General features: G+C 49.0%; 3 protein-coding genes across 13 annotated transcripts in view; 2 read left to right on the top strand and 1 right to left on the bottom strand.

The window, feature by feature from the left end:
- EVI5L (ecotropic viral integration site 5 like) overlaps positions 1–6488 on the top strand; it is a 63053-nt gene extending 56565 nt beyond the window's left edge. For 5 of the 8 annotated variants that reach the window (XM_031948335.1, XM_031948334.1, XM_012542299.3 and 2 more), the window contains 6 exons: positions 1232–1372; positions 2687–2842; positions 3083–3229; positions 3411–3506; positions 3618–3713; positions 5200–6488. In XM_031948335.1, the coding sequence (XP_031804195.1) occupies positions 1232–1372; positions 2687–2842; positions 3083–3229; positions 3411–3506; positions 3618–3713; positions 5200–5478 (915 nt within the window). In that variant the 3' untranslated portion in view covers positions 5479–6488. Of the gene's footprint in view, positions 1–1231; positions 1373–2686; positions 2843–3082; positions 3230–3410; positions 3507–3617; positions 3714–4613; positions 4715–5199 lie in introns of all 8 variants that reach the window. The other 3 variants (XM_031948337.1, XM_031948336.1, XM_031948332.1) reach the window with 3 other exon arrangements.
- Positions 6489–8318: 1830 nt separating this feature from the next.
- On the top strand, positions 8319–13573 carry LOC111719248 (zinc finger protein 836-like). The gene is made up of 5 exons (XM_023496918.2): positions 8319–11526; positions 11827–11958; positions 12079–12221; positions 12374–12539; positions 13017–13573. The coding sequence occupies exons 1-5, from the start codon at positions 11469–11471 to the stop codon at positions 13220–13222; spliced, it is 705 nt and encodes a 234-aa protein (XP_023352686.1). The 5' UTR covers positions 8319–11468; the 3' UTR covers positions 13223–13573.
- On the bottom strand, positions 13340–20601 carry PRR36 (proline rich 36). 4 transcript variants are annotated; one of them, XM_031948328.1, is made up of 6 exons: positions 20500–20601; positions 18461–18720; positions 18023–18083; positions 17401–17543; positions 14217–17183; positions 13340–14124 (listed from the first exon to the last, which is right to left on the bottom strand). In XM_031948328.1, the coding sequence occupies exons 2-6, from the start codon at positions 18717–18719 to the stop codon at positions 13664–13666; spliced, it is 3891 nt and encodes a 1296-aa protein (XP_031804188.1). In that variant the 5' UTR covers position 18720; positions 20500–20601; the 3' UTR covers positions 13340–13663. The 4 variants fall into 4 exon arrangements, with proteins under 4 accessions (XP_031804188.1, XP_031804189.1, XP_031804190.1 ...); XM_031948329.1 differs by lacking the exon at positions 20500–20601 and adding an exon at positions 19717–20475; XM_031948330.1 differs by lacking the exon at positions 20500–20601 and having other exon boundaries at positions 13340–14094; positions 18461–19691.
- Positions 20602–27227: the final 6626 nt, after the last annotated feature.

Raw genomic sequence — 27227 nt, 5'->3', positions numbered from 1 at the left:
CAAAAGAGAGAAGGTAATAGCATTAAGGGGATTGGGAAAGTTTCTTGTAGAGGGTGGGATTATAGCTGGGACTTCAAAGAAGTCACCAAGCAGAGATGAGGAGGAAGAGAATTCTAGGCATGGGGACCAACTGGAGAAAATGTCCAGAAGAGATGGAGGGAGTGTCTTGTTTGAATAGCAAAAATGAAGCCCCAGTGTCACTGGTTTGTAGGGCACATGGAGGGAAGTAGGGCATAAAAAGACCAGAAAGGTAGGAAGGGATCAGATTATGAAGGAGTTGTAAATCCAAACTGAATTTTTGATTGAATCTAGAGGTGCTGCATAGAGCCACTGAAACTGACTGAATAGAGAAGACATGGTCAGATCTATACACTGTAAAGCACTGTGCAAATAATATTGGTTATGGCTCCACCCAATTGAAGAGCCTACTTTTCAGGGGAGCTCGGAAGAATTTCATTGATCCAAGCTGTGTAGAGACTCTTATATCTGGAGGGACAATATGACTTGTCTAGAAGCTCGAGGAATTTATAATCCCTGCATCTTCTAAGTATTTGATAGGGGCTGAGGGAAGGGTTAGGTATCAGATCCAGAGGGTTGCCAACAGTGGGATAAGCCTACAGACTTGCATCTTTCCAGAAAGGTTATAAGGTAGGAGAGATCTGGTCTTCTCTTTCTGCCGCCCTCTTTACGACATCATCTCTCCCTCACTGCCTCCTTCTGTCTCCTTCCCTTCATGTATCTGACTTCGTTTTTCAATTTTTCATCACAGTAACTTAGACTGGAGTCTGAAAGCCTGGAAAGTGGAAACTTTGAGTCACAAAGGGGCTCTCCTCCTAGTTCTTCAGTAGTTTTGCCCTAGGAAGCCAGACTTTCCCAGAAGTCTAGAGGTCCTAGGGCTCCATTCACCAGCCTAGCTATAAGAGTGAAGAATGGAAGTCAGGAATATTATTTGTTTCCTCTAGAAAACAAGGACCAATGGGTTCTTGCCTTAGTGGGGATTAGGAAAGGTATGGTCCTGGCAGTGAAGAAGACGGGTAAACAACTCTTTGAGAAGCAAAGGTACCAAGCCTGGTAGTGAGGACGAGGAAACTGCTAGACCCTGCTAGATAAGATCACCTACTGCTCTCTTCAGGTACCAAGCCCTGGGGCCCCAAAGGGAGGGAATAGGAGGGCAAGGGGACAAAAGCTTGATTCCCTTCACAGACTCTGTTCTCTCTTCTGCTCTTCCTAGAGGAACAACTCGCTTCCTGATGAGAACAATGTGGCCCGGCTACAGGAAGAACTAAAAGGCCTAAAACTTCGGGAGAGTGAGGCCGTGGCCTCCCTTCGGGAGCTGAAATTGCAGGTTCAGGAGCTCACAGACAGCTGGCAGGTGAATCCAGGCTTCCCTGGAGGGCTTTCCCTCTCACTCTTTGATGCACTGCACAGTCCTGGACTGGCAGTTTAAAACCAAGACTTCAAGTGCTGTCTCTGTCACTTCCTTGTGTTGTGGGCAAAACCATTTCCTCTCTTGAACTTTGGTTTTCTTGAGGCTAACAAGGCTTGCAAGCTCTATTAGTCTTCTTCCAGTGCTCTTCTGGAGGATGAAGGCTTCTTGAAGACTGTATCATCTGAGCAGTCCCTTGCAGGATCTAGCTAGTTAGAGAAAAAGTTGGGGGGGAGACTTGGTTGCAAATTGTGTGTCTGTTGAACCACAGAACCACAGTGGTCATCTTGTCAGTCCTTGCATGAACAGGAATCCCTTGTGCACTGTGAAACTCTAACCTCTCCAAGTAATCAGCCATCTTCCAAGCTAAGGATTCTTGGGATGGGGAACCCATTCACCCTCACAGGATGCTGTTTCTTGGGAGCAAGGAGAATTTTGCTTTTATCTTTAAACTCCTAAAACCTCAGACAGCGCCTTGTCCATAATGGACATTTACTAAGTGTTTGCTGGATGAAAAAGTAAAACCGAGTAACAAGACAAGCAGCCCTTTCACTTTATAGACAACTCTGTTAGAAAGTTTTTCCTTATATCATATTCCTTCCATTGCTATCCGTCCTCTAGGATAGAGGAGAATACATTCAATTCCTCTTCCCTGGTGACATCCCCTTAGATAACTGAAGATCACTGTTGTGTCTCCTGTATGACTTCTCTTCTCCAAGTCAGCATCTCAGTTCCTTCAACTGATCCAACAATGGCATCATCTCCAGTCCAACCATCCTTTTAGCACCCTCCTCTGGATGCAATTCAGCTCTTCATTATCATAAAGCTGTGTAGCAAGGTGTGAGCTGGAGGAGCAAGCCCCCTCACTGATGAGATTCTTGAGGACTGGAGCAGCCAAAATAATTCACATTTATATAGTTATTTAAAGTATACTATGGACTTTGCACTAACTCTCTTGCAGGACTATTGTGAGATAAGGTAAATGCTTTATAGAAATGACAGTTCTTAGGGCTGAAGAGCTCCTGTAGGGAGGACCTTCAGGTTCAGCCACCTCCATCATGCCTTCCCAAATGTTTGTATCTCCCTGGGACCACAGTCCCAGGACAGGGAGAAGACTCTGAGATGGGACTCTGGTCTTATTTGAAAGAAGCTGATTAAAAGCCATTTCACACTCGAAAAGATGACTGGAGATTCCAGGAGGCTGATCTTCCCTTTGGAGGTCTCTTCTGCCTCTAAAACCCTTTCCTCCCTCCTGGATAGGCCCACCTCTCCCGGGGAGGGAGATGGAAGGAGTCTCCCCGGAAGCTGGCCCTTAGTGACCTACAGGATGAACTGATGACCGTCCGGCTGCGAGAGGCCCATGCTCTGGCTGAAGGGAGGGAGCTGCGGCAGCGAGTGGTGGAGCTGGAGACACAGGTCAGAGGGCCTCCCCACAATGAGGAATGGGCAAGGACCGTGTCTTCCCTGGACTGCACCCTCCTCTGCCCCACTACCAAGCTTAGGCCATCCATCTGCCTAACCTCATGAACCCCACTGGGCTGTGCCACCCCCGGACCTTGTCAGTTATAGGCCAGAGGTCACCTAGTTGTCTGGCTCTAAGCTCCCCCTGCACTGCCTGAGCCCTTGGTCACTTGCCGGTGACTTCCCTCCTCCTAGGACCAGATCCATCGAAACTTGCTGAACCGTGTAGAAGCAGAGAGTGCAGGCCTGCAGGAAAAACTCCATTACCTCGTGGCTCAGAACAAAGGCCTGCAGACCCAACTGAGTGAGAGCAAACGCAAGCATGCTGAGGCTGAGTGTAAGGTGGGCCCCCACCCTCTAGCCCCCATCCCCAAGCTGTGCTCTGCAGCCTTTCCCCATCTTCCAGGGCCTGCCGTCCAGCCCAGGCTGCCGGGCTCCCATCCCACCCCTCTCCCTCTCTTCCTTCCTCTTTCCCTCCCCCGAGTCAGCTCCCTGTGCTTTCCTGCTGCTTTTGCCCCTCCAGAGCAAGGAGGAGGTGATGGCAGTAAGGCTCAGGGAGGCAGACAGCATGGCTGCTGTGGCAGAGATGAGGCAGCGGATCGCAGAGCTGGAGATTCAGGTGAGGGTCAGAGGGCGCCACCCACAAGAGAGCTGGGGGGGGGGGGGAGAGTCTTTGTCCCCATGTTCCTCTCCTCGGTTACCTGGGAGGGGGCATGTTTTTGCCTTACAGAGAGAAGAAGGTATGATCCAAGGACAGCTCAACCACTCCGACTCCTCCCAGTACATCCGTGAGCTCAAGGATCAGATTGACGAACTCAAGGCCGAGGTGAGTCCTAGGCTGGGCCAGGCTGTGACTTCTTTAGTCGCTCCTCAGCCGGCTGGCATTCCAAGAAGGAAAATCATCTGCTCCCTCTTTGGGCATGCTGGCAAACCTTCTACCTTTATGCCAGGGCACGAGCTAATGTGCCCAGAGAAGAGATTCCCAGGGCCTTGGACTGCCTGGCAAATTTATCCAATGCTGTGCTAAGAAAGGAGCAGAGTGCCATTGTAGCCCACCAGAGAACATCAGACCATCCCTGAGATGAGCGTTCCTGACACGTGCTCTAGCTATCTGGGGGCACACGGCAGGACTCACATAGAGAACAGCCAGCCCAGGAGCCATGGCCTAATAGGCCCAAGACTGGGTTTGTGGTCTCAGCTGATGACCATGGGCACATAATAAGCCCTTCCTCTTTCCTTACCCTAGTTTTCCTAATCTGTGAAATGGAGTAAAAATCTCTGCTTTCCAGAAGTAATATGAGGATCACCTGAGATAATGGAGGTGAAAGCTCTTTGGAAAGCTTAAAGGAGTCATCTTCCATCATTTATTACTATTGTTTCAGGAGTTTCCTACTGTCTTTAGAGCAGACACAGGATTGGGCCTTCAACTACAGAGCAAGACAGAGAAGGAAACATCTCCCAACTGTTCTCTCTCTAGATCCCCGTTCTATGAGCTGGCCTCCTACAGAGCCCCTGGTCCTGCTAAAATTAGTGCCTAAAGAGCAGGGAGAGGTGCCAGCTGTCTGAGTTAGAGGGTCTAGGCCCACAGGAAAAAAGGAGGGAAGTCGAGAAAGCAGGACTCCCAAGTATGGGCTCCCCGGCTGTGCTTGGTGTCTCAGGCCCACTTGTGGGTCCCACATCAGGGCCGGAGCTCCCTGCCCCATAACTCTTGTCTTGATCCAAGCAGAGTCTCTCACCCTGGGCAGGCTGGCAGCTGGACCGAGGCGACGCACTGCATGCTGGGACTTGTAGGCTCCCACAGGCCACCCCTCCGTATCAGAGCCCAGGGTAACTGCCCCTCCCCCAGAGCCGCCCCCTCAGGCTCTGGTGTCTGGGTGAATCAGGGCTGGGCTAAGGTGGAAGACCTTTTCCTCGGAACCTTACCAGCCCTCTGCCTGATCCCCATTACTCCTTCCCCAATCTGGCCCCTCGTTTTCCCTTCAAATCCAGTAACAGCCTTCTTGCTGGGGGGGAGGGGGCCACAGTGGCCCACTACCTCCTCCTACTCTGTGTTCTCCACCCAAGAGCCATCTCTCCTCTCTTGGTGGCCCTCTGCCACACAGGAGGTCTTGCTCACTCCCTTTTCTATTTCCCTTCCTAATCCCTTGATCATCTCCTTTGTTTCCTCCATCTCATCCCCCTTGGTCCTCTTTAGCATCCCCTTTATCTCCCATCTCATCCTGGCCACAACTTGTCTTCCCGGCTAATATGGGTTTGGATCTCTCCTGTCCACTGCCTTCTCAATCTTGTCTCCCTCTCCCCTCGTCTCCCAGGTTCGGCTACTGAAGGGCCCGCCCCCATTTGAGGACCCCTTGGCATTCGACAGCCTCCATTTGGTGCGTCATTTGGATGAGGACTCTCTGCCCTCCTCCGATGAGGAGCTCCTGGGGGTGGGGGTGGGGGCAGCGCTGCAGGACGCCCTGTATCCTCTCTCCCCCCGGGATGCCCGGTTCTTCCGCCGACTAGACCGCCCTGCCAAGGACAGTGAGGGCAGCACGGACAGCGAAGCTGATGAGCTGGCCCCTTCCTATGGCCAGAGCCTGGGTAACTGAGGAATGACTGTCTCCTTGGCCCGCCCCATCTGGGGCCCAGACCTCTCATGTTTGGGGGGTAGGAGGGCAGGCTCTCCCCAACCTCCATTCAGCGTTCTTCCTGGAGGGGCTGTCCCCTCCCTACCAGGACAAGAGGGAGTGGGGCACATCTGGGTGTGCCTGCCCCTCCACAGAGTGCATCAGAACATCTACCTTGAGTGTTGTCTACACTGCCCTCTCCCAGGGGCACCTGTGATTCACTGTATTTAAACTCAGCTCCATTCTGTGGCTCCCTTCCCATCTCCCACCATCCTCCTTCCTTTCAGGGGCTCTCTAAGGCAGGGACTGGGAGACTCTGGGAGTCGCAGGCTCCCCTCTGCCTTGGAACACTTCTGTGGTCTCTGAGTTTCTGATTGTTCCCAGTGTTATTTATTTATCTACAAGAGGGTTGTTTTGTTCTCCTCCCCCATCCCCGACTGCCCAGGACCAGAAAGCACTGCCGTTCCCTCCCAAGAGAGCAGCACAGGCACTGGGGCAAGGAGGGGCGTAGAGGACCAATGATCAGGACTGGCCTCTGAGGCAACTGCTCTCTTCTCCGTCTCCATTCCCAGGACTAGTCTGTTTTCTCCAGGGACTTGAGAACTAAGGACGCATAGACTTTCCTGCCCCACCCCATCCTTGGAGAGGTGCCTCAGATTAACCAAGTCCCTGCCTGCCAGTTCTGTACCTCCACATTTGGGGGTTGATGGGGGAGATTGGGGAGAGGGTGAGATTCAGCCATTAGCAGACCTGACAAAGGAATCAAGAGCAAAAGATTCCCTCCTGAGAAAAAAAAAAAAGAGAGACCAGGTCTTGGCAGATGGGTTATGGCCATAGGAGTCCCAGGGCCGTAGCCTAGTGTCAAAGCAAGAATAGGATTCTCTTTTCTGTGATGTAAAAGACCACCAGCTGCCCCTGAGCTACGGCCTCCTCCTCCAGTGAGGCTGACACAAAAGGCTGGCTCACACCCTTGAAGATACAGAATGTACAAGCCCCCCAACTTCCTCTGTTTGCCAGGCCTTTTGTGGTATCTTCCCTCCGGAGCTCCTTGGCCTTGGCATGTCCAAGCTCTCCACTCCTAGCTCCTTCCTTCCAAGGCCATTCCCTTGTAGCCCCTGAGGTGGAGGGGAGGGGGGAAACTGGCCTTGGAATAGGAGACGGGGTTAGGGCAGATCCCTCGTCAGTTTGGGCGCTGCGTCTTCCATTAGCAGCTGCCTCTTCCTCCTTGTGCCAATTCCATTTTCTGACCATATTGTTTCTCCTCCACCACTCCCTTCTTGTCATCAGCCAAGACAGTACCTGGGTCAGTGCCCCTGGAGGAACAGGCCCTTTTTCTGCTAAAACCAAAGTCATCCCAGTCTGGGGAGCAAATATCTAAGGGAATGTTTAGAAGCATCTGCTAATCAGCATCTCGCCCACCCACCTGTCACTAGTCCCAGATAAGTAAGCTGCTGTGTCCGGAGGGCTGAGGAGAGTTTCTTTGGGCCACAGGTGGGAAGGAGGAATCCTCACATGGCTCCCAAGCTGAGAGAGGAACTGCTTTAGCCACTGCTAGAGGTAGCGAAGAGCACCTTTTGACCATCCTAGTCCCAGACCCTGGAGCTCCCTCACCATCCAGAGCCTGCTCATCCCCCCCACGGAGCAGTCTTCCCCTACACTTAGCACTTTGCTTTCTAAGATTTTCCTGGTGTCTCTTTTCTTTGCCAACATTAAAGGTGCTGCCGGGCTTCCTCACAGCCAGATGGTGACCAGATCCCAGACGGAAAGGCTGAGGGGGAGGGAGGATTTTCACTCGAGTGTCTTATCCCGTTTGTCTCTCCCTGCAGTGCAGTATCAGTATTCAGCACCCATCTGTGCCCCTCTAGATCCTCCATATTCACTCCAAGAGGGTTCACCAACCTAGCAGAAGCCACCTAGGAAGGGAAAGAATTTGGGCAAAGAGGAGTGGGAATGTTTCCTTGGTAGGCCCTGCCCTAGGAACCTGCTTGTAGAATTCGTGCCTGTGGCCATGGGAGGATGAAGTGCCATATTCACTGAAGAATAAGACTTCTGGTCTTCCATTTCATCCCTGATTCCTCCCCTTTGGGCTCTGTTTGCTGAGTTTGAGAACTTAGGTGCCAAAATCCATGAAGTGTCTACTTAAGCTGCTCTGGGGGCATGCTCCCCTCAAACACACACTATACCCTAAATGTTACTCTTTGTCCTTGCAGGAGGATTTGCCCCATCTCTCTCTCCTCACACCTTGTTACTCTGGTCCTCCCCCAATCACTGAGGGCTTATGGCTCCAGGGCAGCCCACCACATTGGTGCTCCCAAAGCTATCTCCTGACCCTGACCCTATTGCCCCTGCCCCTTAGCTGATATCAGAAGCAAATAGTCTGATCTATACTTAATTCATAGGAAAGCCCCTGTGGGGCAGGTTTCCCACTCTTGACTCCATCCCTTTTCTCTCACACATACACAACATCCCTTCCCTCTGGCTCTGTCCCCTGTGCTGAGACCAGAAGTAGTTGAGGATGACTGGTACTCTGCAGGTATCTGGCCTGCTCTGCAATGTCTTGTCAGGTGTAAGTATATGGCCTCCACCTCCCCCTCTGCCCACCACCATCCTCACACTGCCTGTACAAACCCATGTGTCTCCACACAAGGTTGGAAAGACAAATAATAAAGCATATTTACACGGTCTTAGAATTGGTGGGCAGGATATTGGGGGAGGGGGAGGTTGGTGGAGTTTGTTGGAAGAGACTAACCTAAGCAAAGTGAGATAAAGACTGACCAGGAAGGCCTGAGCCTCATGGCTTAAACAAGAAGCTTGGGGTTCTTTCCGTTCCTCAGTCTTTGATTTAACAACAGATAGCATGAAGGGAGCAAGAGAAACTGAGGGTTGCTTTCATTTCCCTGAAATACTAGGGAATACTCTTTCAGGCAGAATATGGCTGTGGAGGGAGGAGTTTTTAAAAAAAGAAAAAAAAAAAACATCCTAAGAATTGGACACAATGTAGAAGAGTTGGCACCCAAACTAAGAAAAGCCTTTCTTCACTTCACCCTAATCCCATTGCTGGATTGCTATATGGAGCTTTCATTGTAGCTTTAAATTCTGGCTTAAAAGGACTGGGAAGGGATGAAATTGGCAAGAATGAACAGAGGATTTGTGAGACGAGATCCCTTGGAGGCTGAGGTGGAGTCAGTGGTAACGGGCTGTGGAGAGATGTGTGTGCAATAGGGAGATGTCTATGTTAGTGCTCTGTGTGGGTGGGTGTGAAGGAGGATGTGTGGGTGGGGTAAGGAGGGTGCTTATGTGTGAGTAGGTGTCATCAAAGTCACTAAACATGATGTACCGGGAGAGCAATGGAGAATAAGGCTCCTTTCCTCTCTGGAAGTAGCTTCCAGACAATTTAACTGAGTGGAGAAGACACGTGGAAAAATAAGCAGAGGAAGTTTGTAGAGTTGAGCCCACCAAGGGTGGGAATTCCAGGAGGAGGTAAGACAAAGTAGTTTGGGAAGAGGAGTAGAATTTTAATTGGAGAGGTGGGAAGGAAATTGCAAAACTAAAGGCAGCAAGTAAGAATCTTGTTATCTTGGGTAATGGGGTGGAAGTAGAGTGATTGATATAACGAGTCATGAAGAGCAATGTGAGATAAGGCTAGAAAGGCAAATATGGAACATCACGGAGGACCTCATATTTTTCCTCTGTGGATAGGGAGATACTGCAGGCTTTAAAGGTGAGTGATATGACAAGAGCTAGACTTTAGGGAGAGGGATCCTGTAGATGAAATACCAAGGAGAGAGACTGAAAAGAGACTGTTTTAGAAGACTGGAGCAATAGGCCAGATAAGAGGTAAGGGAATAAGAATCCACCTCTAATTTGTATAGGAATGAATGAACCCCTCAGATGAAAGCTGAAAGGTAAGCGTCCCTAATAAATCTGATGTCCTGGGCAGGAAACAAGAATTTAAGGGCATGGATAATTCATCTGTTAGTAGGTTCAGACTTCTAAAAAAAAATAGCAATTGATATTCTTGTAGAATGTTAAAAATACACAAAATATTACATATGTGTATGTATATACACACATTATCATTGAATCTCCCAACCAACCTTGTGAAATAGAAAGTATTGATGTTATCCCCACTTTCCAGATAGGAAATCGAGGCTCAGGTGAAATGACTTGGCAAAGTTCATAGGTAACATCGAGTCAAGACTTCAAATCTGGGTCTTTCCCAGTCCCACACTTAATATATGACATGGACCTGAAGTCTATGTCAGTGGATCTGATGAGAACCCTCCTCGCCATCTTGTATAATTCTTATCCATGTCTTTCCTTAAGTCCTCCACAGAAAACTGTACTAGAAGTCTTCCAAGACTTAGTATGGGCTTGTGATCAGGGCATCTCACAGGACTGGGGAAATAGCTGTGATGAGGGGCTCAGTAACCTGAGCAACAAAGTTTTTAAACAGAAATGTGAGAGGAAGGAAGAAATGCCTGTATACAAACCATAAAAAGATATATGGAGTTTGTAATAGTATTTTAAATTTGGAAGTAATACTAGGAATCATTTCTTTCAATGCCCTCATTCAACTGATGAAAACATTAGGGTCCTAAGAAGTAAAGTGACTTGCTCAATCACACGGAAGCAGAAAAGCATAGGTTCTCTAGGTTCTAAATTGAGTTTCCCCCTCCCCACTATGCCACAAAGAATAAATTAAGTTTCCCCCTCCCCACTGTGCCACAAAGAATAGTGCTTTCTATAAGGAAAAAAGATCGAGAATGAGGTCAAAATTATCTCTTAGCAACATAAGATCTCTTAGCACAACCTCATAGGTATCATCGAGACTTAGGGAGCTGGGATTTGGGACAGGAATCTCTCAGCCATGGATAAGCATATCTTGTCCAAAAAGAACATAACGGGGGGAGGGAGGGCGCAGTTCGTATATTAAGAAGGCTGTGCACAAATCTATTAATCTACAAAGAGAATTAATTGGTGGGTGAAATGGAACTACAGAAACCACAAAGGGAAATGACCATGGTGTTGGCGACAAACACTGAAGATGTCAGAATTTGCCGTTAGAGGGCAGAACTGGAGTGAAAGCTGCAAAGAAAGCTCTGAAAGAGGAATGGGCTGCCTCTTGTTAGAGATTGGATGAACGCTTGTAAGGGAAGTTGTAGAATAGGTTTGTGCTCATGTACGGGTTGGACTAGTTGGCCTCTGACATCTCTGCTAGCTCTGAGGTTCTGGGATTCTTATAGCAGATTCCAAAGAGTCTAGAGAAAAGGAAGGTCCGAGCCTGTGGCTAGGTTGGAATGGTCAGGACAGACTTTGTGGAGATAAGGCTGGAAGCTAGGCTTTGATGTGGAGGTAAGATTAGCTTTAAAGTGTGGCAGGTAAGGGGGGGGGTCATCTGTGGGTGTAGATGAGATGACCAGGACCTTTGGGTTGAGCTATCTGTCCTTTCTTTTTGTGGGGGCTTAAGGTAAACCCATAATCCCTGAGGCCCAAGAAGAGAGGATGGTATGGCAGGAGCAGGGAGGAAAGGGGCTGCCTTGGCTCCTGCTCAGTTCTGATGAGGGAAGATACCTGGATCGTCATTCCTTCTGGGAAGGAAATCAGTTTGCAGGAGCTCAATTAGTGTGTTCGATGGTGGTAGTGGTTGTGTGTGTAAGGAATATGGGGAGGGGCCAGTGAAAAGATAGGACAGGCCCCTAAGATAGCCACTTTCCTTTTAGAAATCAGAGTAAACTGGTGCCAGGATGTTGGGGTTGGGGAGGGAGAAGAAGATGGAATGGCCCTAGGTACCCTGTTGCTTCACTTTCATTAGTTCCCATCCTCCAAGGCACATCTGAATGTCTGATAGCTACGCAGAATCCAAGCTGATCTAAACTAAAACCTCCAGAGTGGGAGGACTCAAGGGGGTTGAGGTGTCAATCCTACTCTGCTTTCTTCTACCGCCCATCTCCAGTGGGGTAGCCCCTGAGATGCCTCGATCCTTCCTAGTAAGAAACAGAAGAACCTCTGGAAGAAAAAAGTTGATTGGTAAGTATGGCCTGTCCTTTCTGAAGATCCCCCAGCTCTGGAATTCTGCAGGGCTCTCATGGAGGATCTGGGTACTAGGGTGCCCAAGTTGTGGAGAGAGGGAAAGGCCACGGAGCTGAGAAAGTGAGGACAGGAGAAATGGCCAATTCAAATTGAATTTAAGAGCCTTGGATATGTTTGGGGCAAGGGTTGGGGTGGGGGTGACTTAGGAACCAGGACACCTTACATCAGCAGAGTCAGGAACTAGAATGTCTGGGTTTTCTCACAGTTCTCAAAGAATGATGAGTTCTTCTTGTATAGGCTTTACTCCAGAGAACCCAGCCCTCTCTGTGGGGAGCCTTGGAGGTCCATGGGCTGAGAGGCCCCTGTCCCCCAACCCTGAAGCTAGCTCCTCCCTGGGGTCCTCTGCCCAGGCAGAGGCTGACCTCTTTGGTAAGAGCTCCTCTGGGCTAGGGGAGGTGGAAGCTGGAGGCCTAGGGCTCAGGCCTCAGATTGTGAGGAGTCACCTTCTAGGCACCTCATAGTGATTGGATTCATTTGACCTAACCCCAGGGCTCCAGGGGCCAGCCGGCTTCTCCTGGGATGGCCACTGCCCCCAGCCCCAGCCCCAGCCTGCGACAGCAGTTACTGCCCCAAGCCTGCAGCCACAGCTACTGCTGCCACCACCCACAGCACAGCCCCCTCACCAATTCAAGGTAACCCAGGAGGACTTGGGGGGGGGGGGGCGGAGGGACAGAAGCTACTCCACTGCCTTCCCAGCCCTGTGTTTTGCCCCTCGAGTGGGACGGGATGGTGTGGAGGAAGCCCAGCCTGGTCCCTCCTTCCACGGCTCCCGTCCTGCCCCCAGGAGAGACTGTTCCCCTGCGGTGTGTGCGGGAAGAGCTTCCGGCGCTCCTCCACCCTGTCCACACACCTGATTATCCATTCGGGCACGCGGCCCCACCCCTGCCCCTTCTGCACCAAGCGCTTCCACCAGAAATCCGACATGAAGAAGCACACGCTCACCCACACCGGTGCGGCCTGGGAAGAGGAGGAGGAAGGGGGGCTGGAGGGAGGGAAGGGGAGCCAGCAGCCCGGCTGCAGGACTGGCCACAGAAAGGTCTGGGGGACACCGCAGGAGGTCTGCCCCGCCCCCATCCCCTCCCACCCGGCAACAGCCCTTCCACTCCAGGAGGGAAGTTGGAAGGGAGCCCAGCTCATTGTCAGTCTCCTCTCCTCGGAGATATTTTGGCCAGGCCCCCTATACATCCTCATGGCTCCTCCAGCCCTTTCATTACCCTCCATTGTCTTCATTTTCCCTACCAAGTAGCTACCTGAATTCTACATCTCCCCACTAGATTCCCCATCAATATACTTCCATAACTCCCCAGTTCTGACAACTGGTTTTCACCAGGATGCCTCGATAGTCCCCCTTCCTCAACCCCATCCCCCTCCATATGACCCTTGCCCAGCTCCCCATTTATACCAAACCCGGGACTACCTTTCCACAGGAGAAAAGCCCCATCTCTGTGGAGTATGTGGAAAATCCTTCAGCCAGAGCTCCAACCTGCTCACTCACTGTCGGCAGCATGGGGTGAGCCGGCCCTTGCCTCGGAGGCCGAAGTGCCCACCCCGGCAGGAATCCTGCCCCAAAGAATCATCTGGCACCTCCCTGGGGGTCCTGAGCCCCAGGGAGAAGGGAGAAAACTGCCCCTAAAGCCTTGTTCTCCACCTGTTCACCAAAATCAGCAGCAGAAGAAATGGCAGGACTTGGAGGCAGTCCCCAGATCCAAGTTTCCTACTGCCCAACCCCCTAAAACAGCAACTACAACCCCACTGTCTCAGCTTTATTACAGACTAAAAAGGCCTTAGAAAACACACAGGCACACCACCTACAGAAGCTAGAGGTCACAGGAGCAAACCAGCAATGGCAATCTACAACATACATACATACAATACATGGGAATCAAGAAGCTGGTCAGGACAAGACCTTTCAGGACTCAGATGGAAGGATGTTAGGAAGCTAGAACATCCTCATGACTATCCCTCTGCCTAGTTCCCCCTGCTGCGGAACCAGGCAAAAGGCAGGTATCAACAGCCTGGGGCCTTCAGTTCAGAGGGCCCAATGGTCCTTTGGATGGGATGGAACAAGAGCTTCTCAGTGGAAAGTCTCCACCTCCACTACAGTCCAGTCTCCCTGTGGTGAGGCAACATCATCTGGGGAGAAGCTAGTGACGGACGTGATGCTCGCCCGGGATTCATCCAGAGGTGAGAGCAGTTCTGCCCACCGGCCCAGCTCGGCATCACTTAGAGCCGGGCGGCCACCCCCAGGTCCCTGCCTGGCTCCCCCTGGTCCCTCTGCAGCCAGCAGCAGCGTCCGGCTCAGCAGCTGCTGTACTACGCTGGCCTGCAATGCTCCCAGCTGCAGCTCACCCACTCTAGCTGGCTTGGGACCTCGAGGTGCTGAAGGCATCTTCTCCACCGCCTGCTCATCCTCTTCCTCCTCCTCTTGTGCATCTCTGCATGGGGGTCCAAATGCTGTTTCCGGAGCTTCTGCCTCATAGATCGTGGACAGACCATCAGGGGGCCCTGCCAAAGGAGACCAGGACAGTGGTTCACCTATGGCAAGGAAGAACAAGATTGAGACCTATCCCTTCTTCAAAGAGCTGCCCTCTTCCTCCAGCCCCTGTCCTGCCCCCTAGTTGGGTTACCTGGGACCCCATGGGTAAGTCGAGGGGTGGTGGTACAGGGGCTCCTGTTTGGGACCCCTGGCCGGCTCCAGGCAGCAGGATGGCAGGCAGCAAGTTCAAGCTCAGGATCGGGTGGGGGCGAAGCTGGGGCCCCTATCTCAGGGCCGCTGTCGTAGGCTCGAAGTTCCTCGGGCGTACTTGTGGCACTACTGCTGTGTCCAGCAAGATCCGGGCCACTCAGAGTACTGGAAGGGCTTCTGGACAGCTCCCCACCCAAGGCTCCCAAAGACAGGACAGACTCTGGAAGGGACAATTCCCCAGGAGGAGGATTCTGCAGGTGGGGCTGGGCCGGCACAGGGGCGGTGACCAGCAAAGAGGATGAGGGCGACACAAGAGGTATGGGCAGGGGAGAGGGAGGAGTTTGCACCAAAAGTATGTGTTGGGGAGAGGGAGGGGCCTGCACAGGGGGCGTGGCCAGAGGAGAGGGCGTGGTCTGAGGAGGAGGCAAGACCAGAGGAACAGAGAGAGGCTGCAAAGGGGCTGTGTCCCAAGATGGCGCCTGAGAAGGTGTGGCCAGGTGCAAGGGAGGGGCCTGAAGAGGTGGGGTGACCAAGGGTGGGGAGGGCGGAACCAAGTGAAAGGATGGAGCTTGTTGAGAGTGTGTGGCTATGGGAGAGGGAAGATCCTGTAGAGGGGGGGAGGCTGGAGAGAAGGGAAGAGCTTGGGGAGGGGGGGAGGCCAAAGGAAAAGGAGAGGACAAGTGGGAAGGTGGGTCTGAGGGAATGGGAGGGGTCTGTAGAGCAGGTGTGGCTAAAATGGAGAGTTTTTGAGAAGGGGCCTGGTGAGGAGGCGTAGCTAATGACAAGGATGGATCCTGAGGTGTGGCCCGAGGGGGAATGGGTGGGGACAAGGGGGAGGGTGGAGCCTGAATAAGAGGCGTGGCCAGTAGAGAGTCAGCTCTTTGTTCTGAGGGTGTGGCTAAAGGAGAGAGCGACTTCTGCAGAGTGGAATTGGTAGGAGTGAGAGCAGCCTGGATAGGGGTGGCCAGAGAAGAGGGAGCAGCCTGTGGAGGAAGTATAGCTGGAGAGGTCTGAAGGGAGCATGTGGCTAAGGAAGGAGAAAGTGGGGCCTTTTGAGGGGCTGTGGTCAGAGAGGGAGGAGCCTGAGGAAGTGATGTGGCTGAGGAAGAACTCATGGCTGGAGGAAAGGGTGAATCTTGCTGGGGAGATGTAGACAGAGGGGAATTGGCTTGTGGAAGGGGTGTGGCCAAGGGAGAGGGTGGGGCCTGCTGAGGAGATGCAAACGGAGAATTAGTTTGTAGGGGGGGTGTAGACAAGGGAGAGAGAGGAGCTTGTTTAGGGGGTGTGGCTAAGGGAGAGGGTGGGGCTTGAGTGGATGTGGCTAAAGGAGAGGATGAAACTTTCTCTGGATATGTGGAAAGAGAATTGGTTTGTGGAGGCATAGCTAAGGGAGAGGGAGGAGCTTGTTTAGAGGGTGTGGCTAAGGGAGGAGGGGCTTGTTTAGTGGATGTGGCTAAAGGAGAAGATGGGACCTGCTGGAGAGATGTGGAAAGAGAATTGGTTTGTAGAAAGGGTGTAGCCAAGGAAAGTGGAGGAGCTTGTATGAAAGGTGTGGCCAAGGGAGAGGGTAGGCCCTGTTGGGAAGATGTGGACACAGAATTGATTTGTGGAGAAGGTGTGGCTAAGGGAGAGGGAGGAGCAAGTTTAGTGGGTGTGGTTAAGGGAGAAGGCGGGTCTTGTTTAATGGCTGTGGCTAAAGGAGAGGGGGAGATCCCCTGAGATGTGGACAGAGACGAATTGGTTTGTGGAGGAGGTGTGGCCAAGGGGCAGGGAAGAGCTTGTTTAGAGGGTGAGGCTAAGGGAGAGGGAGGGGCTTGTTTGGTGAGTGTGGCTAAAGGAGAGGGAGGAACTTGTTTAGTGGACGTGGCTAAGGGAGAGGGTGGGGCCTGCTGGGGAGATGTGGACAGCGTGGAATTGACTTGAGGAGGGGGTATAAGCAAGGGAGAGGGAGGGGCTTGTTTAGCGGGTGTGGCTAAGGGAGAGGGTGGGGCTTGTTTAGCGGGTGTGGCTAAGGGAGAGGGTGGGGCTTGTTTAGCGGGTGTGGCTAAGGGAGAGGGTGGGGCCTGCTGGGGAGATGTGGACGGCGTGGAATTGACTTGTGGAGGGGATATGTCCAAGGGAGAAGGAAGAGCTTGTTTAGAAGATGTGGTTAGAGAGGGTGGGGCTTGTTTTGTGGGTGTGACCAAGGGAGAGGGTGGGGCTTGTTTTGTGGGTGTGGCCAAGGGAGAGGGTGGGGCTTGTTTAGCGGGTGTGGCCTGCTGGGGAGATGTGGACAGCGTGGAATTGACTTGTGGAGGGGATGTGTCCAAGGGAGAAGGAAAAGCTTGTTTAGAAGATGTGGTTAGAGAGGGTGGGGCTTGTTTTGTGGGTGTGGCTAAGGGAGAGGGTGGGGCTTGTTTAGCGGGTGTGGCCTGCTGGGGAGATGTGGGCGGAGAATCGTTTTGTAGAGGGGGGGTGGGCAATGGAAGGGGAGGAGCTTGTATAGGGGGTGTGACTAGGGGTGAAGCCTGCTTGTCTTTTCTCCTAGAAGGGGGCGTGGAGGAAAAGGAGGGACCCTTGGATCTGAGGACTGGGCAGGTCGGGGGCGGGGCCTGAAGAGAGGGCTGGGCCCAGGAGGCAGCAGAGGCGCTGTCCAGGCTCCGACGAGTGGGCCCTGGGAGGCGAGAAGGAAGCCCGGAAGAGCCTTCACTGGACTTCCTCCTGGCCGCAGAGGCTGGGCTGGAGACAGGGTCCCCGGGGCTCTTGGGCGTTCTTCTGGGGGCTGTGGCTTTGGGCAGGGGTGAGGACTTGGCCCTGGATTTGAGGGGAGTTCGCGGAGACCCTGGCTCGGGTTCTGAGGTTCCAACCAACCGTGACCCAGGGAGCCCAGCCCTTGAGCTTTGCGTTCCCTGAGCTGGTCGAGTGGTATCTGGAAGAAATGGGAGAGAGTAAAGACTTCCAGGAGAGTCTCTTGGCTCTCCTGCCCTTTACCTGCACCTAGTGGCAAATTAGGATGGGCTGTGGAGGGGGGAGGGTCCTCCTTCCCTGGTGCGCTGTCCCCATAGATCCCTTCCCTAAGGGGATCCTTCACTGCTGAGTGTCGCCATCCTCTGACTCCGCGCCATTGCTGTCCCCCATCCCCTTACCTCTCCTGGCCTCTCCTGGGGCCACAACGTTCCGCCCTGTGGAGGCGGAAGCTGGAGGTGTCTTAGACTTGGCTCCAGATGCCGCCGGGGCAGAGCGGACTGGCTTGGCTGGAGTGGACACCCTGGAGCTCTCAGGCCCTGGTCTTAGGTGAGAGAAGAAAGCCTAGGTCATACAGAGAGAGCTAACTTGGGTTCCCCAGAGTTTTCTAGGGCAAGCCCCCTTCCCTGAACACAAGCTGATGTGTTGTATCCACTTGCATCTAAGGTTGTAAAATAAATGTTTCCTGTGACATGCTCACCCCTGAGAAGAGCTATACCTGGGGAGGGCCGAGGACCCAGCATATCTGGGGAAAGGAAAGGGTCCATATATAAAGTGGGACCAGTTTGGGGGAAGGGTCCTATAGAGAGAGTGGGTGCCAGGTCCGGAGAAGGGATCAGCCCAGAGAGGAGAAATACCAAAGAAGGGGCCAGCTGGTCTTACCTGGGGAAGGGTCATGGAGGGAAATCACCAGAGAAAGGATCACATGTAGGTATTATGTCTAGTGCTCAGTCATATCTAGAGTGGATCCATCTGGAAATGGGTCATACCCACCCGAGGAGGACATTCTCGGGGAAGTCGTACCTGGAAGCTTGGCCTGCACCTGGAGCTGGTTCTGCTTTCCTCACCAAAGGCTGCCTGGGCACTACAGGGAGAAGCTCCAGGTCAGTTCAATCCTGATCTCCTCTGTCCTCCCATAACACCTTAAACACACTTTTAGAGGGGGATAGAGAGTGAATCAGGGAGGCCATCCTCTAGGACCAGGGCCTTGGAGGGCACCTCAGGAAGCTTGAGCCAGCCAGTCTGTTGCCCCCAAATTCTTCTCCCTTTACTATCTCTGACATTTAGAGAAGAGAAATGAAGGAATAGAAGAGGGAGGCACTATAGTGTAGAAGCAGGAGCTGAGAGTAGAGTTCAATGCCATTGTCAGAGAGCAGGAGCAAAAGAGTCAAGCAAGGGACAAGTTTAAGGTCTTGAGACTTAGGGCTGGGGATCAAGAAACAAGATCTGGGGCCCCTGTACCTGTGCTAGAAACACTGTGGCCTGTCTTGCTGGTTCTTGAGGGCCCAGATAGGGCTGTGGCCACTTTGGGGACAGGTGCCACTCGTCCCATTGGCTCCCCGGAAGGCCTCTTCACCACAGCTCTGGGTTCAGCAGCGACGCGTGGTGGCACTGCCCCTGATCTTTTAGGAGTCCCGAGAGACCCTGGCACTGTGGAGCTGGGCAGGCGGGCAGCTGGGGGGCCCCTTCCCCCGGTTTTAGCTTTAGCTCCAGTATTCATCCTGCAACAGATAGAGAATGACATATCCCAGCCTGCCTTGCAGGCCTACCAGCACCTCCTCCCACTTGTTTCTTCTGCCTTTTCCAGCACCCAACTGTCCAGTTCCTCATTCTCAGCCCCCCACGATCCTCACACTTCTTTTGTATTCTCTTCAGATACCTGCCTCCCCCACCAGCTGGGGACACTGTAGGCGTTTCCCAGCTCTCCTGTGTGTCCTATAGCAACCAGCCTCTTGACACCCAGCAGGTTCTGAGGGAATTAGATGGCAGATGGGATCCCTCCCCCTCCACCACCCCCCACAGCTTAGAGAGAGATTAGCACCATCTTGCCTACCAACCCCTGAAGTGCCAGGAGAGTTCTGGCCACACCACCTGGGATCCAGGCACCCTGTCCCCAGCCACCCAGTGTTTCCAGAGACCCAGTCACATCCTTCTCCAGTCCCACTCACAAACTCGAGATCCCTACTCCTCTTCCCCCTCCTCAGCTAGTATGTGAGGGATAAAAAAGGCTTTCCCTCCCCAGTACAAATGCTATTGCTGTCTCAGTGTTCAGCCTCGACACATCCAAGCCCTGAGAAGACTACGGGAAACCGAGTTTCCAACTAGGCCTGAGGAAGGGGCAAGGGATCAGGAACCCCTGGAAATTCAAGCAGATGGAGAGTTTAGGGAAGGGGGAGCCGCCTTGGTCCTATCTTCAGCTCCATTAGTGACGACTGAGTCTGGGTGTGATGCCGAGAGGAGCGGGGGGTGGGGAGTGGGGGGGGGGAAACAAGGGAAGATCTGTCTATTGTCCTTCCACACACCCCCAAAACACACACCTTGATTCCAGACACCTGCTGGCGGAAGGAAGGGATGAAGGGGGGCTTCCATGAAGGAGTTAATGGAGACAAAGAGCCCAGCGCGACCGCCGAAGTCCCCGCCTCTCAAACCCTCCCCCTCCACCTGCTTCGCTCGCTCGGCGCTCCCCCCCCCCCCCCCCAAGCCCATCTCTCAGTCACCTTCAGCCTGGAGCAGCTGGAACACCTGGGTCCCCGTGGGAGGGCCTGACCCGGCAGTAGGGCCTGGACGACGGACGGAGGGGAATGGGGAGAAGAGGGAGGAGATCAAGGAAGGGGAGGGGGCTGGGGGCGAGGAGACCACAGGAGAGCCCCGCCCCACCCCGCCCCCTGCCCCAGCCTGGGCCCGCTAGCGAGGGGACGACGCAGGAGGGGGTAGGGCCAGTGGCCCCGGGTAAACGCGGAGGAGACTGAGGAAGAGATGGAGAAGGGGGCGGAGAGACAAGCCAAAGGAAAATGGTGGGGGGATAAAAATAATTAAGAGATGGGAGAGAGAGGAGGTGAAAGAAGGAAAGAGGGATGAATGATGAAGGCGAGAGGAATTGGGAAGAAAGAATAAGCTAAGCTAGAGCTAAGAGGCAGACAGACAGGGAGAAAACGCAGAGTACCAGAGACAGGCAGAAGGGAGACGGGATGAAAGAGGAGAGAAAGGGACAGGAGAAGAGAAGCAAGAGCAAAGACGGAGGAGGGGGGATGAATCTCTGGGGGATCTTTTTTTAAGGGGCTGTTTCCATGACAACTGCCTCCAGGAGTCCAGAAGGAACATATGGGGAGTGGGAGGAAGGAGGATTTCCGGTGCCCCTCAAATGGCCTCCTCACCTTCGATTTCACCACCACCACCACCCCGGCCCTCATCAATCCTATATACTATCACCGCACCCCACCCCACCCAAGCCCTCCTATCCCCCCAGCCCCATGCTACCCCTTCCCCTCACTTCAACCTACCTGGCCTCTCCAGTGCTCTAAGAAACTGACAGGCTGGGCTCTGGACAGGTTGGGGGTGGGACTAGTATTCCATTGGTCTATTTTCCTGTGGGCAGACCAATCCTCATGCTGAGTATCCCTCCACATTTGGACTCTCGAATCTGTATCTCCACCCGGGGCTGGGTAATGAGATGTTTAGTCCTGCCCAGACTCCTTGAGGGACCTAAGATCCAGGGCCTTCCTCACCAAAAGACTCCACCTTCTAAAAAGACAAAGGAGGGCCCTACCCCTAAGGGAGGAAGGGACATGGGGGGTGCGGGTGGGGGGAAGAAGAGGGAGCGAATAGAGAGGGAGGGAGAAGACGTGATTTTTTGTAAAAGAGAAGGGGAGATTGAGAGAGGGAGACCACCGTGGAGTAGAAAGCACGTTGAATTTGCGCATGTTACAATTTAGCTCTGTGAACTGGCAAGGCACTTCAGCTCTCAGTTTCCACATCTTCAAAATAGAAGGACTAAGGCTCTCTAAAATCCCTTCTAATTCGAAATGTCTCTATAAACTTAGTTCTTTCAGAACTATATAAAAAAGGGCCACAAGAGAAATATGAATATAAGATTTGTGAATGTGTGTTATCCGATGTATAAAAGTCATACATAAAAGACATCTGATCAGGGGTCTGACCTCCTACAAAAGACACTATATTTTCACCTTTGTTAGGAATAAGATGGTGAACAAAACTGGGCTCTTGTTTCTTCTCTTGTTCATCTTCAAGAAGAGGATTGAGCAAGAATCATCAGTTCATATCACACATCGTATATATGTAAGTCTAGGAGAACAACGTTCAAAATAAAGAACATTTTCCTTAATTGTTCTTAAAAGAAAGGGAATACATCTAAGGGTTCTAATAAAGCCCTCATTTCTGAAATCTATAGAGAACTGACTCATATTTATAAGAATTCAAGCCATTCTCCAATTGATAAATGATTGAAGGATATAAACAGTTTTCAGATGAAGAAATTTAAACCATTTCTAGCCATGTGAAAAAATGCTCTAAATCACTATTGATCAGAGAAATGCAAATTAAGACAAATCTTAAGTACCACTACACATCTCTCAGATTGGCTAAGATGACAGGAAAAGATAAGAATGAATGTTGGAGGGGATGTGGGAAAACTGGGACACTAATACATTGCTGGTAGAGTTGTGAACTGATTCAACCAGGCTGGAGAGCAATTTAGAACTGTGCCTAAAGAGCTATCCAACTCTGCTTTTATTTATTTATTTATTTTGATTCAGCAGTGTCTCTACTTGGTCTTTATCCCAAAGAAACCATAAAGGAGGGAAAGGGACCCCATGTGCAAAAATGTTTGTAGCAGCCCTTTTTGTAGTGGCAAAGAACTGGAAATTGAGTGGATACCCACCAGTTAGAGAAAGGCTGAATAAGTCATTGAAAATGAATATTATTGAATATTATTTTCTATAAGAAATGATCAGCAAGATGATTTTGGAGCGGCTTGGAGAGAACTGATGCTAAGTGAAGTGAGTAGAACCAGAACATTGTACATAGCAACAGCAGTATTACATGATGATCAATTCTGATGGACGTGGCTCTTTTTAACAGCGAGGTGATTCAGGCTAGTTCCAATGGTCTTGTGATGGAGAGAGCTATTTGCATACAGAGAGAGGACTGTGGGAACTGAGTGTGGACCACAACATCATATTTTTACTTTTTTGTTGTTTGCTTGCGTTTTGTTTTCCTTCTCTTTTTTTCCCCTTTTTGATCTGATTTTTTTATGCAGCAAGATAATTGTAATAGGTATAGAAGAATTGCACATGTCTAGCATATATTGGATTGCTTGTTATCTAGGGAAGGAAATGGAGGGAAGAGAGAGGGAAAAAATTTGGAACACAAGGTTTTGCAAGGGTGAATGTTGAAAACTATGCATGTATTTTGAAAATAAAAAGCTTTTTAAAAATAAATTCACTGTAATAAAAATTATCCATTTTGCACTTCAAAAAAAAAGAAAGGTAATAATTTAATTTAGCCAGCCTACCTCCCCCATCCCTACTAAATTCTGGTTATGTAAAATACCATCATGAATAGTAGCTTGAATACACCCATTTGTCTAAGCAAAACATTAAGCAAAAGTCAGTAAAGCTATTCATATTTGAATAAACTGAAGAATGCATGATGGAAAAGTAATACCAGCTGGAAGCAAGATAGAACACCTCAGCTCAGTGAATGAGGAAGAGACTGATCTGACCCAAGGAAGTGCACTCAGCAGGTTCTAGGGTTGAAAGTGCAGATTTTGGGAGTGAGAGGCTGACTTTCCCTCCACATATCTGCCTCCAAGAATAATTGCCAGTCCTCAATTTGAAAAGTATTTGCTTTACCTCTCCTGATCTGTCTCTGACTCATTCTTAATGTCTGCCTTCTGCAGAGTTAGTCTTTGAGATCTCTAAGGCAATCAGAAATTTCCTAACATATCTGAATCATGAAGCAAAGCGCAGTTCTGGAACTGTCTTATAGGGCACACCTAACAAAGTGTGGTAAACAGAAAACAATGGGAGTTTACAGAAGAAGCTGCTCATTTATACCTAGGATCATAAAAGAAGGCTGCATGGAGGAAGTGCAATTGAAGTTGGACTCTGAAAAATGGGAACAAGATTTCAATGATGGAGTACTGGAAACTTCTCTGCAGAGTTGGGAGATTATAATACATATCTGGAAAAATGATATGGATAATAGGTATTATATTGTTTGCCTTCTTATTGAATGAGAAAGGGACTGGAAGAAGGGAGAGAATTGGGAAGTAAAAATGAATATTTAAAAATTAAATTAAAAATTTTAAAAAGAAAATATCAATGATTTTCTGGTCACCCATTCATCCTTGACTTCTTTATCATTCTTCCACTTCCAACCAACTGTCAGGTCTTCTCAGCTGCACAGTATCTCTAATTTCCATCCTCTCTTCTCCACTTATTTAATTTCTATTCTAGTTCAGACTCTAATTACCTCTCATTTGGATTCTCTCAAGAGTCTCCCTGTTTCCACCCTTTCCTTTTCTAATACAGCTTCCATAAATCAAACAAATTTATGTTCCTAAATACATCTCATTAGCTCACCCCCTGCTCAAAAGTTTTCTTTCTTTTTTTTTTTTATTTAATATCCTTTTATTTACAGGTTATATGCATGGGTAACTTTACAGCATTAACAATTGCCAAACCTCTTGTTCCAATTTTTCATCTCTTACCCCCCACCCCCTCCCCTAGATGGCAGGATGACCAGTAGATGTTAAATACATTAAAATATAAATTAGATACACAATAAATATACATGACCAAAACATTATTTTGCTGTACAAAAAGAATCAGACTCTGAAATATTGTACAATTAGCTTGTGAAGGAAATCAAAAATGCAGGTGGGCATAAATATAGGGATTGGGAATTCAATGTAATGGTTTTTAATCATCTCCCAGAGTTCTTTCTCTGGGCATAGCTGGTTCAGTTCATTACTGCTCCATTGGAAATGATTTGGTTGATCTTGTTGCTGAGGATGGCCCGGTCCATCAGAACTGGTCATCATCTAGTATTGTTGTTGAAGTATATAATGATCTCCTGGTCCTGCTCATTTCACTCGGCATCAGTTCGTGTAAGTCTCTCCAGGCCTTTCTGAAATCATCCTGTTGGTCATTTCTTACAGAACAGTAATGTTCCATAATATTCATATACCACAATTTATTCAGCCATTCTCCAACTGATGGGCATCCATTCAGTTTCTAGTTTCTAGCCACTACAAAAAGGGCTGCCACAAACATTTGTGCACAAACAGGTCCCTTTCCCTTCTTTATGATCTCTTTGGGATATAAGCCCAGTAGTAACACTGCTGGATCAAAGGGTATGCACAGTTTGATAACTTTGCTCAAAAGTTTTCAATGGCTGCCAATTGCCTGTAGAATAAAGCACAAAGTCTTCTCTTTAGCACTTAAGATGCCATTACTTGGATCCCCCCTACCTGTCCAGCCTAATTACTGAAATTTCTTGTTTCCTTTTGGCATAGAGAAGACTAGGTTTCAGAGTGCTAGCATGGTAGGGTAAGGGAAAATGTAATGACTTTAAAGCAAGAAGACCTGGATTCAAATTTTAACTTTCCCATTTACAACCTGAGTGACAATGGCCAAATTGTGTCTCTGAGGTCAGTTTCTTCATCTGAAAAATGAAGGGTGAGGATTGGACTGGTAGAACTCTGAGGTCCCTTCCATCTAACTCTTTATATATTTAATTCTTTGATCCAGTTGCTCAAGGTAGCTACTCAAAGTATATTTGTGTATAAGCCACTGGGTGGCATTCTAGACACGGTAGCTCACTAGGTACACACAACTGAAACAGTGGTGGAGCTGATTCAGTCATAGAATGCCCAACATTTGAGCTCTGCTACCTCATCCTGATACCTGCCCAATTTAATCATTTTTGCCATACCAGGCTTTTCCTCCTCTGGTGCTTTCCAGGACTTTTAGATAAAGGAATAATTTAATCCCATCCTTATTTAAAATAGTTTGGCTTGTGCTCTTATTTCCATAGGATTCCAATATATTTTCCAGTTTCCATGACTCTAGAGCATAACTTATTTAGATTGGCTATTTTCTATTTGCTGAATGACTGACCTTTCTCAGGCTCTTTTGCTGGGATCTTCATCCAGGTCATGTCCATTAATTATTGATGTATCACAGATCCTTGTCCTAGACTATTTTCTTTCCTCTCACTAGTTCACTTAGCACTTTCATCAGTTTCCATGGATTCGACTGTCATCTCTATTCTGATGATTTCCAGATCTTCTTGGAGCTCTAACTCTAACCTCTCTTCTGATGTCCAACTTCTCATCTCCAAAAGCCTATTGGGCATCTTGAATTGAATGTTCCATAGACAGCAAAAACTACATATTTTTAAAACAGAACCCAATATCTTTCTTTGCATGACCTCCCCTTCCCCTCTTTCTAATTTTCTTGCTAATATCAACTCCCAACAACCCAGAATCTTCCTAAAGCACAAGTCTGGACACATTATCTCTCTATTCAGTATATGCTGGTGACCCCCTGTCACCTCAAGAATCAAATATGAAATTTTAGCATTCAAAGTCTTCATAACATGGTCCCCTCCACCTTTACATCTTTCTACCTTTACAATCTTCTTAAACCTTGCTTTTTACCATGTACACTATAATCCAGCTACACTTGTCCCTAGAGCAAGGCAGTCGATCTTTACGCTCTAAGCATTAACACTGGCTGTCCCCCTTGCCTGGACGCTCTCCTTCCCTTTCAATTCCTGGGCTATATGACTTCCTTCAAGCATCAACTAAAATCCCATCTTCTACAAAAAACATTTCTTGATTCTCATATGATATGATTATCTCCAATTTGTCTTGCATATATCTTCTTTGTACATAGCTTTTTGTTGTTGTTATTCAATCATTTCATTATATCCCCTGTGTGAATTCTTTAAAAGCCTATGCTTTTGGGTTGGGTTTTTTTTTTTTGTCCCTAGAACTTGGCACAGCGCCTGGCATTTAGTAGGTGCTTAATAAGCACCTTGCAGACTTAAGTTTTATTCTTACAACTTTAAATTAGTTCCATATGGGCACATATGTATGTGTGTACACTTATACATTGAAAACAAGCCCTTTCTAATGTGAAAATGTTTTTCAAGACTACACATGTATAATCTTTTTCAAACTGCTTTTCTTCTGGGAGGGTGAGGAAGGGAATGGGAAAAAAATTTGGAACTCAAAAAAAATTTTAATGAACATTACACATTTTTATTTACATGTACAAATTTACATCACTAATAGGTATTTTTCCAAATATGATTTAAAAAAAGAAAAGAACCTATATGTTTTAAAACAAAGCAGCTCTCTTTGTGGTAACAAAGTACTGAAAATTTGAGGGATGACTGACAGTTGGGAAATAGCTGAACAAATTGTGGGATGTGATCATCATAGAACACTAATGTGCTATAAGAAATGATGAGCTCATTGATTTTAGAAAACCATGAATAGACTTGCATAAAATAATGAAGAGCCAAATGAGCAGAACCAAAGGAACATAGTATACAGTAACAGCAATTTATTTTTAAGAACAGCTTTGAAAGACTAAATCATTTTGACTATTATAAATATCCAAATTAGCTTTAAAAAAGAAAGGAAGGAAGCTAAAAAAAGAAAAAGGAAGGAAGATTCTAACTGCATCTAGAGAAAGAAAGTATGTATGGAAGTATTTTACATTGACATAAGCATGTGCACATACATATATGTGTGTATGTGTGTGTCTGTCTGTCTGATGATAACCATGGTAGTGAGAGTGAAGGAAAAAAAAGAAAGCTATATGGCAATTTTATTAGCTATTTAAAAGAAATAAAAAGTTGTGCATAATAGATTTGCAATTTCATGCACAATCATTCTTTTTTTATTCTACTATGTTATGGAAATGCTTGTTTTATTTCATAAATTAGAAATAAATATTTTTAAAATGAAGCCTTCATCAGAGTACTACAAATGTTTTCCCAGTTACCTGCTTACCCTTCTAATTCCAGATGCATTGATTTTGTTGTGCAAAAAAGTTTTCCAATTTTATAATTATTGTCCCTTTCAGTTCCTATGATCCTTTCTATCCTTCATTTGATCATGAATTCCTCCCCTATTCATATAAGGATTCTATCTGGTAAAGAGTAAGGAAAGTGGGCTTTGGAAAGAGAACCC

This window comes from Sarcophilus harrisii, chromosome 1 (genome assembly GCF_902635505.1).
Source record: "Sarcophilus harrisii chromosome 1, mSarHar1.11, whole genome shotgun sequence".
NCBI classification, from domain to species: Eukaryota; Metazoa; Chordata; class Mammalia; order Dasyuromorphia; family Dasyuridae; genus Sarcophilus; species Sarcophilus harrisii.
Note: the sequence above shows the minus strand (reverse complement) of the source record. Positions and strands in the feature narration are given on the sequence as shown.

Bases quoted from the DNA above. Each gene is read 5' to 3' on its own strand.
- LOC111719248 (XM_023496918.2), top strand. From the start codon at position 11,469: ATGCCTCGATCCTTCCTAGTAAGAAACAGAAGAACCTCTGGAAGAAAA. The intron at 11,527-11,826 runs GTAAGTATGGCC...CTTCTTGTATAG, and splicing joins TGGAAGAAAAAAGTTGATTG to GCTTTACTCCAGAGAACCCA. The intron at 12,222-12,373 runs GTAACCCAGGAG...TCCTGCCCCCAG, and splicing joins AGCCCCCTCACCAATTCAAG to GAGAGACTGTTCCCCTGCGG.
- PRR36 (XM_031948327.1), bottom strand. From the start codon at position 18,743: ATGTCATTCTCTATCTGTTGCAGGATGAATACTGGAGCTAAAGCTAAA. The intron at 18,084-18,460 runs GTACAGGGGCCC...TTCTCCCTGTAG, and splicing joins CCACAGTGTTTCTAGCACAG to TGCCCAGGCAGCCTTTGGTG. The intron at 17,184-17,400 runs GTAAGGGGATGG...CATTTCTTCCAG, and splicing joins CCCAGGAGAGGCCAGGAGAG to ATACCACTCGACCAGCTCAG.